The 13,482-nt window shown below is 39.3% G+C and overlaps 1 protein-coding gene across 7 annotated transcripts in view; it reads left to right on the forward strand.

Annotated features, from left to right (window-relative positions):
* LOC146719166 (C-myc promoter-binding protein-like) overlaps positions 1-12,431 on the forward strand; it is an 85,587-nt gene extending 73,156 nt beyond the window's left edge. For all 7 annotated transcript variants that reach the window (XM_085460996.1, XM_085460992.1, XM_085461006.1 and 4 more), the window contains 7 exons: positions 518-679; positions 2,226-2,406; positions 3,157-3,411; positions 3,602-3,719; positions 7,096-7,258; positions 7,906-7,970; positions 8,429-12,431. In XM_085460996.1, coding sequence (XP_085317122.1) covers positions 518-679; positions 2,226-2,406; positions 3,157-3,411; positions 3,602-3,719; positions 7,096-7,258; positions 7,906-7,970; positions 8,429-8,565 — 1,081 coding nt within the window. In that variant the 3' untranslated portion in view covers positions 8,566-12,431. The remainder of the gene's footprint in view (positions 1-517; positions 680-2,225; positions 2,407-3,156; positions 3,412-3,601; positions 3,720-7,095; positions 7,259-7,905; positions 7,971-8,428) is intronic.
* The last annotated feature ends 1,051 nt before the right edge of the window (positions 12,432-13,482 follow it).

Raw genomic sequence — 13,482 nt, forward strand, 5'->3', positions numbered from 1 at the left:
TATTGATTAAATGCCAGAATTATGTAAAGTTACTTTTTAAATGATCTAAGGCTTGCTTCGTTTCAAATAAAGTTCAACCAAAAGTTAGAGTTGAGACACGTACATTCTTAGTCATTAATTATTACGCGTTTAACACACTGAAACTAAGGTGACCTTCATCAGAACTTTATGGATGTTGTGTTAGCCTAGCTTTAGCATAAGCACATCCAAGTGGAGATATGACTAAATTAAAAGTCATATCATTTTTTTAGACGACACCAAAATGTTGTAAGTGGGCTCCAGACTTGAGTGCTTTTGGTCTCAAAAGCAAAGAACCCCACAGGTGTAATTGATTATTTCTGTTACTTGATGTTCTCTTCAGTATCGATAACGCTGCTTCAGGTAAGTAAGAAGAATACAGACAAGCACAAAACCTTCATTGTGATTAAGTTCTACTTAAAGTTCCACTACTTGAGAAATGTCTTATTAAGTACTGATTAAGTAATGTTTTTTTTTCCTTTTTCTCTCCTCTCTGCAGGCTCTTCCTGAAGGGCAGCCCATCAGTAGATGAGGCGACGACCTCGTCATATTCTGCCTCCACAGGGCTGGACACAGGGACATCCACCTTGTCTACTCCCTGTCCCACGACAGCTATCTCCCCTCAGTCCCCTATGATTGCTGTGCAGGAGTGCTCAGCAAGGTATGCACTCATACTCAGTGTTAAACTACATTCTTACATTTACATTTGTTTACATGCTCTTGTCAAAATCAAAATATTTGCTAGTTTTCTTTTGAAAATTTAAGAAATTCTTTAAGAATTAAAGTGTGGACAGTAGTGACAAATGAAACCCTCTGACTGAAACTGGAGCACGTACAGTAAAAAGAACACAATTACTGACTGACAGAGATAAACAAAACATTTGTTGTATAATGAAAAGCTTGAGGCTACATTAGCTGCTGCTAACATACCACACCTGAATGTAGTGGAGCTTTTGGCTACTTATGTTTTTGCTCATTTCTGATTTAAATTTAGTATCAAAACATGTTAGTGAGACAAATAATCATACAAATGTTTTTAAAATCTTTCACAATATTTGTTAACAAGCAATGCATGAAAACATGAAAAGATGGTGCTTTGTCTAAAATATGAAAAAATAAATTAAAATAAGTACTGCACTGTTGAGACACCTTCAGATTAAAAGGACTTCTTTTTGTTCTGTTTGTTTGTTGTCTGTGCTTCCGTATCTTTTACCTCGTGTCTTGTACAACTGTTACAATGTTATTATGGCCTGAGATCTGAAATACAGTGCGATGATCATCATCATCATTAAAAATTTTGTTCTTCCTGTAGTTTAGTTTTAGATGTGCTGTATGATTTTATTTTTTTTAATTTATTTGTGGACCTCTGCTCATCTTCATGCAGCTTGTCTGGTTACACAATGCTATTGAACTGAAAAGCTACTGTAGCTGCATCCACACACTCCACATCTGCATTGTAAAAGAGCAGTGAATCTGCATCACCTGTCCTAACAAAGCTCAGTGTGTGTGTGCCTGTGTGAGTGTGTGTGTGTGCAGGTGCAATTTTGTGAGGTATTTGGGGGGAAACTTGAGATTATGAAATGTGTGAGCAATAGGGATGAACAGAAACAGATATATCGCTAAAATACTTGACATAGAGCAAGCAAACAGATGTGTATTTACCACAATTGTGGCATTAATTGCTTTTGAATTATGTTCCCTGATCTGCATCCAAGTGTAGACAAGTACAAGTTGAATAAATTAATACCATGAAAATTTGTCTGGTCTTTATTAAACACAGCTCAGTACACAGTGGGCAAATAATTGAACATGTGAAAACATCCTTTAGCTGCAGGATGAGAAGGGATTTTGAACTATTGCTCCTGTTTCAGTTTATCAGTCAGGTGATGCCACAGGATTTCAAGTTGGTTAAAGTTAGTATTCACACTTGGCCATTTAAAACCTGAATTTTCTCTTCCAGCCACTCTGGTTTTCATTCCTGCTGTGCTTTGAGTCACTGTTTGCTTCAGGTTGCTGCCCTGACACTCTCCTGTAAAATATACAGTTTGTAATTCGAAGGCAGAGTGAAATTTCTTAATGTGATCTAAAGAAATCAGTGTTGCTGTTTATAGAAAAGTAACACTATACCTAATCATTGACCCTATGTTCAAATAGTCAGTATTGTCTATGGGAAAAAGGGCCAAATTGTCTTTGCTGTATCTTTGCAGGTCTCGGTCAACCAGGGATCAAGGCATCAATATACCCGTAGAACGCCGGCAGGGGGCGCTATCCTCTGGAGCTCCTATAGCCCGTAGTGTCAGCGCCTTTGGTCCTCTGGATGAAACGACCCGACACAACTGCTGTTTGCCAACATCAGGCAGCCTGCCCAGTTGTCTGAACGAAGCCACGGTAAGGCTGGACTGGTGTGTGTACGGCATGTCTTGAATCCGTGAACTTAAGTGTTCATGTTCGGTACCTCTAGTAGTTTACTCTGGGAACAAAATACACAATGAAAGGAGAGACAGAGGTTTTAAAACGTCCAGTTCTGAAAATAATGCAAACCAAAACAAAAACCTGTTGCTGCATATCCCTTTGTGTTGGATAACTTCAAACCTGTCTTCATTAATATTTAACCATAACAATGTTAATCACTCACATCTCCTGCATATATAAATAAGTCATTTGGCTGTAGCTCAGGTGGCAGAGCAGGTCAGCCACTAATCAGAAGGTTGGTGGTTCGATCCCAGGCTGCATCCTGGCTGCATGTCAAATATCCTTGGGCAAGATACTAACCCCATGTTTGCCTACTGGTGGTGGTCAGAGGGCCTGGTGGCGCCTGTGTCCGGCAGCCTCGCCTCTGTCAGTGCGCCCCAGGGCAGCTGTGGCTACAATGTAGCTTGCCATTGCCAGTGTGTGAATGTGTGTGTGAATGGGTGAATGACTGAATGTAGTGTAAAGCGCTTTGGGGTCCTATGGACTAGAAAAGCGCTATACAAATGCAGGCCATTACCATTTGTCATCCATCGATCCATCCATTCACTTTCGTCTGCTTATCTGGGGCTGGGTTGCAGCCCACACAGAGGAATTCCCAGGCCAGATCGTGGCTCTAGAGCACAAGCTGGCTGTGAACCTAAGCAGTTCTCTTTTTGTGACACTCAGGACCCACTGAGTATGGAGTGGCGGCTTCACAACCCAGAGCCTGTGACGGTTCCCTACCTGAGCCCACTGGTGCTGTGGAAGGAGCTCGAGAGTCTGCTGGAGAACGAGGGCGACTCAGTGATCACAGAGGCTGACATGGTGGACCATCACCCCATCATCTACTGGAACCTGGTCTGGTACTTCAGACGGCTGGACCTACCCAGCAACCTGCCAGGTCTCATCCTCACCTCTGAGCACTGCAACAGAGACTCCCAGGTCGGACATGCGCGCACGCACACGCACGCACGCACGCACGCACGCACGCACGCACGCACGCACACACACACACACACACACACAAAAGATCCAATGGCTTGTGATAATGGAAGAAAAAAGAAAGGAATATTTTTTTGTTTCACAGCATTTTTCAGCATTGGCACGTCTGACTCACACTGTTTCTTCTCAGATCCCTCACCACTGGATGTCTGAGGACAGTAAACATGTGTTGATCCAGATCCTGTGGGACAACCTCAAGCTGCACCAGGACCCCATCCAGCCTCTGTACATCCTCTGGAACACATACAGTGAGTTGCACTGCTTGGACATGTTTTCTATTTCCTCAGATATTGGGGAAATTTGCTCAGGTCCTGTAACCGTCTGTCCAAAATGAAAATACAAAAAAGAAGAGAATATTGTAAAACCTGTGTATAGATGGAGGTTCTTTCAGCAGCTCTCAACCAAAAACAGAGAGAGATTTTTTTGTGTGTGTTAGGTAAGTTAATTAACGTTTTTTATGAAATTCAATAAAAACCCTTTTAACACATTTATGTGTGTTAGGGTGAGTATATGCCTGCATATATGCATAAAACATATCTATGCATAAGCTTTTTTTGCCTCACTTCGTTTTAATGTTAGTACAGATGTTCAACAATGTTAAATAATAACTGTATATATATTCTAGAAGCAGTTTGATCAGAAAGCCTCCTGTGTATATATGCTGAACAATAATATTGTTTTTAAAGGTGAGACCACTCATCTATAATATTAGTAAGTACATTTCCATCTGCCTAATTTTGTCCATATTTTAACAAAAAAGTGGGAAACAAAAGAAAATCCAAACATGGGCTCGCCTCAAACTTTTTTAATTACAGTTACAAACTGAATATATTCTGCTGTGTTTTAATAATTTCAGTAAATTTGAATTAGTTCCACCGACTTCTAATATTCACATAGTAGTAGTAGTAGATGCACATTTTTTTCTAATTATATTTTCTTTTGAGGTTTCTGGAAGTTTTCTGGGCTAAACTTGAATGAAAGCCTGACTGGTGACAATCAAAAGACAAGAAAATGTAACTGTCATTTGCTCTCCCAAAGATCCATCACAATTAAACACCCCTAAATCCACACTAGGTAGCAAAGTTAGGAAGAAGTAGTATTGTTTATCAGTCTTCATACAAAGGCCACACAAAGGACGGGGCTGCTGTCAGGACAACTGCTTTAGAGGGTTTTTAAAACAGCCACTTGACCCTGGGACCAATCAGCAGCTGCCAGCTCTCCAATCAGGAATGACCTCCAGAGACTCTTAACAGAACACACAGAACTAAATCCAGCCACTGTGATCCAAATTATGGCCAGGGCTGTAACACAGAGTTCTAAGTAGCACGAAGTAAAACATAATAAGATTATTTATGAAATGTGTGGCTGAAAAATTACAGAAGCTTTCACTAAAATGCTTTATACAGTATGCTTAAAAATGCTTAAAAATAAGTAATCCAGTTTGTCCTTACTAACAGATAAAGGATGGAAATGCTCATCGATTACTATTTTGTTTTTCAGCATTTCTCAGGATTGAAACTTGTTATGTTCCAAGTTCCAATCACAAGAGTGAGTTAAACTAAAGAAAAGATATTCAGGATTAAAATGAGAATTAGAATTTCAAAAAAAGCCCGGTCGTTTAAATGAGTCTGAAGTTGCAGGGTTTTTTTTTTTTTTTTTGGGGGGGGGTCTTCTTCTTTTTTAGTCCTGGGAACAGCTGGATTTGTGAGGGCGAATACCACAGCCTGGTGCTAACATGTCTGCAGTAACTGACTGTTTAACGGAGGAGGAGGCGCAGTGGCCGATCTGTGTGCTAACAGGCTGTGTCTGCTCTCTGTCTTGCAGGACTTAATTGTACTCTGTTGTTAGAGAGTGAGTGTTCACCTCTGCTGCAGACGGCCTCAGATGAGTCCTGTTGTTTGTGTGCTGTCCTCTGCTCTGGCTGTTTCCCTCTGTTCTGTGTCCTTTGCTTGTTGCACTGCAGTGTTGTCTGTGGAAAGTCAGCGGCTGGTTTCCCAGTGTTGGAATGAAAGTGTTTGTGCGGTGTAAAATCTTACTGAGACTTTGACTCTGAGGTGGTTTTGACATGTTTGCCTCAAATACAGCCCTGCTCTGTATTTGAACGTGGGTTTGCATCTGTGGTGACTGTCCGCTGTGTTTGTCCACTTGTAATGAGGACATTCAGCAACGTGTGGTGCTTAAAGGGCTGGGTACTGAACACCGACCGCTGCCACTCCTGAACACTGTTACTGTTTGTAGTTTAACAGGCAATCTGTGTAAAGTTTGACATTCTTATTTATTAGAAGTTAGCTTCTAAATATATTGCAACTTTTAACCTTCAGAAATAGTTTTATATAAATCATACTATGTTATATGTACTAACAGGAAGTTAGTACAGAGCTTCAGGTTGCAGTACTGGTGGGTCTTTAAACTGTAAATATAGACATGACAGTGTTTTATGGCCCTAGTATCCTAGGAAATTAGTATGTTATGTAACTTCTAACAATTTCATAAACAAAAATATATTTTATGCTAATATTTGAGTATAGTAGTAGTAATTTTTTTGTGCATGCATGAAAATGTCTGATAATATGTATTTATCCCTGAGGGTATCTGCCCATCTTACAACATTACTATATCATTTACTATATCAATAGTAATTAAATACTTATATGAAACTAAAGGCAAAATATGAATGTAATATGTGTTCCTGGATATGTGTACATATATTATAAAACTTCCATCTTTTTATATTAAAAAGTGAAGCAGTATGTAGGTAGGAGCAGTAATAATGCAGTTCTGTGCTGAGAATAAATGAGAAATATCAGTGAACAGTTGTATTGCATGTAATGTAATCTTATGGTAACTGTTTGAAGTATATTTCGGGGGCTATTTTCAGTTTTATTTATGCAGCACAGCGGAGGCACAAATATGAGACTAGACAGCAGAATAGGGGAGACGTGCACATGTGCAGTCAGGGCTCTGCTGTAAGGACATTTTTACCACATGTATGTACTCTCACAATGCTGTTATAATAAGCTAATTATAATATAATGTATAATATATAATTTTAACTATAATTTAATTTGAACTTACCTGAAGAGAGAAAGAAGATAACTACACTGGTCAAGTATAAAGCAACAAATGCAACAATTCTTCATGACAGGATGTTGAGTCGTAGTTTTCTAGCAGAGTTTCTGAAGTGAATTAGTTAAGCTTTGAGAGGAAACTGTACTGTTTGGCAGAACAGATTGTAATGACTGTAATTACAAGGAACCACGTAACGTGTAACAAATAATTACTCTTAAATTTAAATCTTAAAAGCTACAGATAACATTATTTTTATTTTAATGTATATGACAAGTAAAGCATTCAGTTGTTAATTTGTATATTGCCGGGTTACATTCATTATGTACTGTGCATCCACTTTTTAACCCATGTTTTTCATTATAATATTATTGTACTAGATTTACTTATTCAACACCTGCAAGTGTAGTACCACTTTATGCCTTCCAGATACCCAGCCCCAAGTGCTTCTCATCAGAGAGAGTGCCCACTCTTCACAGATGATCTATTATTGAAATTATTTTCACATGTCTGATGCAAAATCATGATGAATTGTGTGCGTGTGTGCTTGTGTTCCAGATGTTGGTTACCCTGTGTCTCGGCCAGTCCCAGAGGAAGAAAAGCCGTTCAGTGAGGAGCTGCTGCACAGTATGGTGAAGAGCATCCAGAGGAACGACGTCAGCCGCCCGATGGCTCAGCTGCTGCAGCTGCTGGGGCAGACGCTCGGGGTCAAAAGGCAAAGGTCAGCACCAACTGTTCAGTCACGTATAAGGACAATTCATATTTGAAGGCTTTTCCAGTTATATTGTAATATAAATTGGCCACAAATGCAGTAATAAGGCATTTATTATGTGTAAAATACACAGGCCGTGCAGTTTTGTTTGGTAATATTTTCAGCTGTGGATTGATATAAATTCAGTCCTCTAGTCAGTGCCGTTGGGTTAGTGGGAAGTGTATGTCACAGAGTCCGGAAATGTGACACACTGAAACATGCTCGCAGAGAGATGCACTGTGCTCATCAGGGAGTGTTATTTGGAGAGTTGATTTGATTATTGTTCTTATTTTCATTCACTTAGCCCCGACAACCACAAACGAGCAGTCAATTTACACAGTTTCCAATTATTGTACTTGCAGTAACAGGACCTGAGAGGGAAAAGGGAGACAGCATGACTGTTTAATACCTGCTTGAATGTTTGCATGAAGGCAGCAAAGTTTGCCTTGTGCTTCTGCTCATTATGATCGGCGTGTCTGTTCATCTAATTATTGTGTTTATGGAAGAAAGACCTACCAGTTTGGGTTTAGGAAAAAGTGATTCAAATATACACGTTTAAAGCACTCACTCATCTGCCATTTATACTGATCGCATGTGACCTCGCCTTTCTTCCTCAGGAGTTTGTACAGGGACATCCTCTTCCTGTCCTTGGTGGCTCTGGGAAAAGATAACATTGATATTGGTGAGTATTAAGTTTATGTCTTGGATGTGTATGTTTTAAAAGAGTGTTTCTTACATAACATACGTATATATGTGTGTGTGTCAATAATTCATTTGATTAACTCTATTGTAAAATTCATAAAACAGCATGAATTCATTTAAACCTGAACTTTGGGGGAAGTATTAATAAGCTATAAATGAACCTAACTGTATATGCAGCATCACTGCTCTTCACAGCAATTGTATTAGCGAGCTATTTATTAGATTTTTAGAACTTTAAAGATTTTTTTGAGTTTTGTTTCCAAGTCCAATATCGGCTCCGTTTTGCTCAGCCAGTCCTCATTGTGTCCTCAAAGAGATAAAAGTGTAAATGAGTGCAGTTACATGTAGCCTTAATGAACTGATTGACATGTTTAAATGTTTTAAGAAAAAATCTCCACCCACATGTTATTTGGCTGCCGATCTCTCCTCTTCCCACAGACGCCTTCGACCGTGAGTACAAGTTGGCGTACGATCGCCTTACACCCAACCTGGTGAAGCTGACCCACAACTGTGACCGTCCTCCGAGCACAGGTGTCATGGAGTGTCGCAGGACTTTTGGAGAGCCTTACTTGTAAAGAGTCACCTAAACACACCATGATTAACTCTCATTATCCTCATTGTTGCTTTAAGACTAGCTCAGGAAACCAGTTGGAAGACCACGAATGTGCACTACGGGAATGTTTGGGGGAACTCTGTAAGCGCTCATAGGGGTACAGGTGACTGTGGACAGCATTATGTAGCCTGAAGTTTTAGAGACTTCTATCTATGAGGACAGAAACACTACACGCAGCGTTCATAAACTCCTCTCCATGCAGTGTCGAGTGAGCCGCAACAGCTTACATTGGGAATGAGTGACAGTGATGCAGATATCCTGTAAATACAAAACAGGAAAGGATTTTTTTAATGTACCATTCTTATTGTATATCATTTCATCATATGAAGACTAATATTAGCAATATTTTAACTGGAACTTTATTTATACAAAGTCAGCTTATGTATTGTACCGTCCTTTTGTTATGTGCAGTGTTTGACTTTGACCTGTGGTCACTGGCCGTCTTCTCGTCTTGCAGTTTTAAACCAGGAAAAATGTTTTCGCTCAGTGTGGAAAAGATGCAGTACATGTTTGGTGTGTGTTTTCAGTGAGCTTTCTATGCTTTATGAGATGGAACTTTTTAAATTAGATCTGCATCAATTTTGAAGACAGATTGCATATATCTACAGGCTTTCTAGTTGTCAGCGAAAAGTGAAGGAACGTAAAGCCAACACGGTGGTTTACAGAAGCCCTGAGAGGCGAGTGAGGCAAACAAAATCAAATGAATCTGATATAAAGTGTCCTGTATTTATGACTAAAGACCAAGCTGGGAAAAATGGTCTACCTTCCCTTCTCTGAAACACAGGGGAAAAGCATGATCCTGCATTTACAAAGCATTTGTTTTTCACTGTTTAAGCCATAAACATCAGAGTTACAAAATAGTTTTTTCATAAAAATAAACAGCAGAAACACGTCACAGTGACAGAGTAAAAGACCCTATCATAAATCAGTTCAGATTAAACAGCACATTTCATTGTAAAAAAACAATCATGTTCATTACTTTAAATCAGTGAATGTTATGACCCTGATCCTCTCAGGGAGCGATGAATGCTGATCACGTTAATCTTTTCTTGTACTGAAGAGCATATGTCCTTATTACCAGATCAAGTGTATTTTTTTTCACTTGTCAGAGAAAATGGTATGTTTGGGGTTTGTTTACAAAAAACGATTTCTGAGCTTTAAGCTATTCATCCCCATGAAAAGTACCACTTTTAGTCTTCTTCAGCGGGGTGTTTGTTGTCAGAGTACATATCAGTGTTACAGAGGTGTTACCGGCCCTATAGGAAGCCACATAGCGGTGAGGAAGAGGGCAGATTGCGGACAGGTGAGTCTTCTGCAGCCAATCAGCATTAAAGCTCAATCAGAGCGGTTAACAGGGATGGCAGACAATCTATGATAGATGGAGCAGTGAGGCATGTGTAACACCTCCACCTTCACCTCAACCACAAAAAAAGATAACATGTCACCAAACCATTGTTTTTTTACTTTGAAACTTGACTTGATGTTCAAAGGCTATAAAAATAATAGCCAACACATCTGCCACTGGTATGAGTTACACATGAGTGCGTCGCATTTGTTTACATTCATTTTCGTGGTCTAACCCGAATCGAGAGATGAATTTGGGGTTGTAAGAGTTCACAGCATGAATTAGTTCAAATTAAATATTTTAAATGGCAAACATATACACAGTCAGCCATAATAACAATAATAATAACAACAATAATAATACTGAACCTTTTATGCAGTTTTTTTGTTATTCACAGTTATTTCTTTAATTCGTGATGATAACAGCAGACTGAAATTTAAAGTCAAAGTAAACTTTATTTGTCATGCTGGCCACACAAGGACTGCATAGTGGGACAAAACTGTGTTTCTCCTAGAACACCATGCACTATAGTCATAGTAATTATACATGAATACCCAGCTAAGATCAAAATCTACAAATATTGCACAGCAGAAACTTAGGCACTATATGTGAATCTTTGTACTGATGAATATTAAAAACATAGGTGCTCATGTTATGCAGACACTGAAAATATTGCACAAATTAGCAGCAGTTACAGAGACATTTTGTGTGAGAGTTTGCATATACAACAGTTCTTGGATTGGTGTGTGATAGTGTGTATTTAAAGAGAGTTCAGGACTCTAATGCTGCGATAGCGTTTTTTAGAGGGCAGGATGGTAAACGGTTTGCGTGTCGGCAGCTCTGTGCAGGCAGGATTTGGTGTGTGGTCCTGTGGGGGTGAGAGAGGAGACCTGGCGACCTGACCTGGTGTCTTCACCATTCTCTGAAGTTTGCTCTGAGATGTTGCTCTCTGTAGTGCTTCTGTGGGAAGTGTTGAGGGCAGAAGGGAGTCTGATTGCTCTTCTTGACCGCTTCAGGAAGCGCAAGCGCTGCTGTCTACCTTTTGATGAGGAAGGTGGTATCTGTAAGCCCAGGAACCCGGTGCTGTTAACTAGCAGTGCGGTGCTGTCAAGGATTGTGGGTGGAGTGTGGGATAAATAGCGTGAACAATCACCCTTACAACATACAATATCAATTGATCTATGTGACCTAAATCACTTTATCTGGAGGGAAAACCAAAGTGAAGTTTTGATTTGTTGGTAACAATTATCCAACTATAAAGATATCAATGAGTCTTAGCGGAGGTTAATAAAAGAGCTTTGTGTTTATGGTACAAACTGTAAAGTCCCACCTGTCATTTAATAACAGCATATCTGAGTGTTTATTGCACATGCAGCCAGTTAAGCCTGTGGCTGAATCAAATGACTTTAATCTCATTGCCTTCTGCTTCCATATCGGTTTAATACAATAATCCAAATCATTTTAATGTCTTGGACCTCAAGGTGGCTCCTGTGTTTTGTGTTGTCTCTTCTTTGCTTGTCTATGGATGCAGGTTGTCACCTGCCACCGAGCAGCCAGGATGCCAGAATCTTTTGGGAACATATGTGGAGAAAAGGTTTAAATTTTTCACTCTGGCAACATCCAGCCAGTTTTATTAGTGTTGTATCAGACTAAAGCTAAATTAAGAATTCTTATTTCAGCTAGCATAAACAAACAGTAAAAGAGGACTTTATTATAAAAAGTGGGATTTATGAAAAGCTTGATACCTGGAGATGTTTACACCCTGAGGTCTGTATCCACCATTGAATTTACTAAAGATTTAACTTTTGGACAGGTGTAAAGATAACAGAGTTCAACTTTGCAAAGAGCCCACTTCACTTTTAATTTGAATATAAAGTTCATATTTTAATTTTTTAAAACCCTTATGGGGTTATTTAAGTTCTAGAGACCGTATGATGTTATGTTGGAGAAAATCAAACGGACCCTGGAGTGCATTGCCTCTGTCGCTTATATTTGTTACTGCCTTAGTGAGGATATTAATCCAGCTTTGAAAGGCAGAGTGGTTGAAGGAGGACCCCTGACTCTGAAATCACCAAGGTCCTATGAATATCAGCCAAGTCTTTGATTTGTGGCATGGCTAAGCAAAACTGGAAAAGTTTAACAAGTTGCACGTCTTTGTCCCTGAAAAAAACCCCAAACCTTTAGGTGTGGAAATCTCTTTAACTGGTGAATTTTGATTTGGGAGATGACACATCAGCTTAGAAAGGCTGTGATTCATTTGTGGATTTCTGTTGTGTTTAAAAAACAATAGTACTGTAAAAATAAATGATTTTGCAGATTCTGGGCCATGTACATTTGAATTGCCCTTTGTATAAATCACATTTTATAACCGTGTATTCACACATGTGCAAAGGTCCTTTTAGAAGTGGTGAAGTTCTGATGTTCTGTACAGCGACCAGATCTACAGGACTGTTTAAGTGTAAATAAAATCATGTAAACCCTCAGTGTTGCTGTCTGTAGCGTCTTCTTCTTAAAATATTTAGTTTAAATGTATTTAATGTTTAAATCCGTCAATTGTGAGTAGGAGGAAGATTCCCAATGACTGGATTGAATTCTCAACGCAATCACAAGACGACGGTACGGGTCGCTGGCGAGAGGCAACCTGTCTGCAAACAGTCATGGTCTCATGTTGAGTCTGACTCAGTCTGTGTAGTTCATCGCCCATTGCACATGTTTGCTAAAAAAAATTCTGGTTGTGCTGTGGTCTCTAACCAGTTTCCCCTTATGTGACTGTAGAGTCAAAGAACTTCTAAATGCTTAAGAACTGTCACACTTTAGACATCAGCTTTCAGGAGGGACCTGCAAGACAACCCATAATGAATGGGGCTGCTGAAGCCTAAGACTGGACAAAAAAGAATACATTGACTTATCGTGTTGAAATGAGTGCTACGTCATATTTTTAAGTCAATCAGCCATCAGCCTTCTCAAGCAGAATGCTAGCTTTAAATGGCCAAATTGTGTTGCCTGTAAGAAAAGTTAACGCAAATGTCATTTTGTTTCAAGAAAAGCTAACATTTGGCTAACAAACCGACTAATGACATGTCATTGTTAAACTGTTAGCCTGGTTTTTCCTCCTGTCTGCAGTCTTAACAGGCACCATCTTTATTAGTTGAAGATGTTTTATTCAGTATGAATCAAAACTGCAGTGAACCCATAAATCCATCAGCAAGGCCTTTCCCTTATACTGAGGTTTTGCGCACACATACCTGCAAACAACGTGACATAGATTTGTTGCACTCTTAGCTTGCTAGCTATTAGCATAAACATCACACAGTTTAATTGTAGTTTAATCTGCATATTTGTGTTTGGAGTGGGCGTTATAATCTACTATGCAACCACTTACAAGTGGAAATTCCAGCATCACTTCTGGGAAACAGACATACCATCAATTTTTATACTTAGCCAGTATAATGTACATTTAATTAAATACTTTTTATTAAAGAAGACAAAGGAAGAGGAAATACTTTCTGGTAGAACCAGTGTAACCATATATAT

This window comes from Copadichromis virginalis, linkage group LG1 (assembly GCF_057382275.1).
Source record: "Copadichromis virginalis isolate Kocher_CV1m ecotype Utaka linkage group LG1, C_Virginalis_male_GT1.1, whole genome shotgun sequence".
NCBI classification, from domain to species: Eukaryota; Metazoa; Chordata; class Actinopteri; order Cichliformes; family Cichlidae; genus Copadichromis; species Copadichromis virginalis.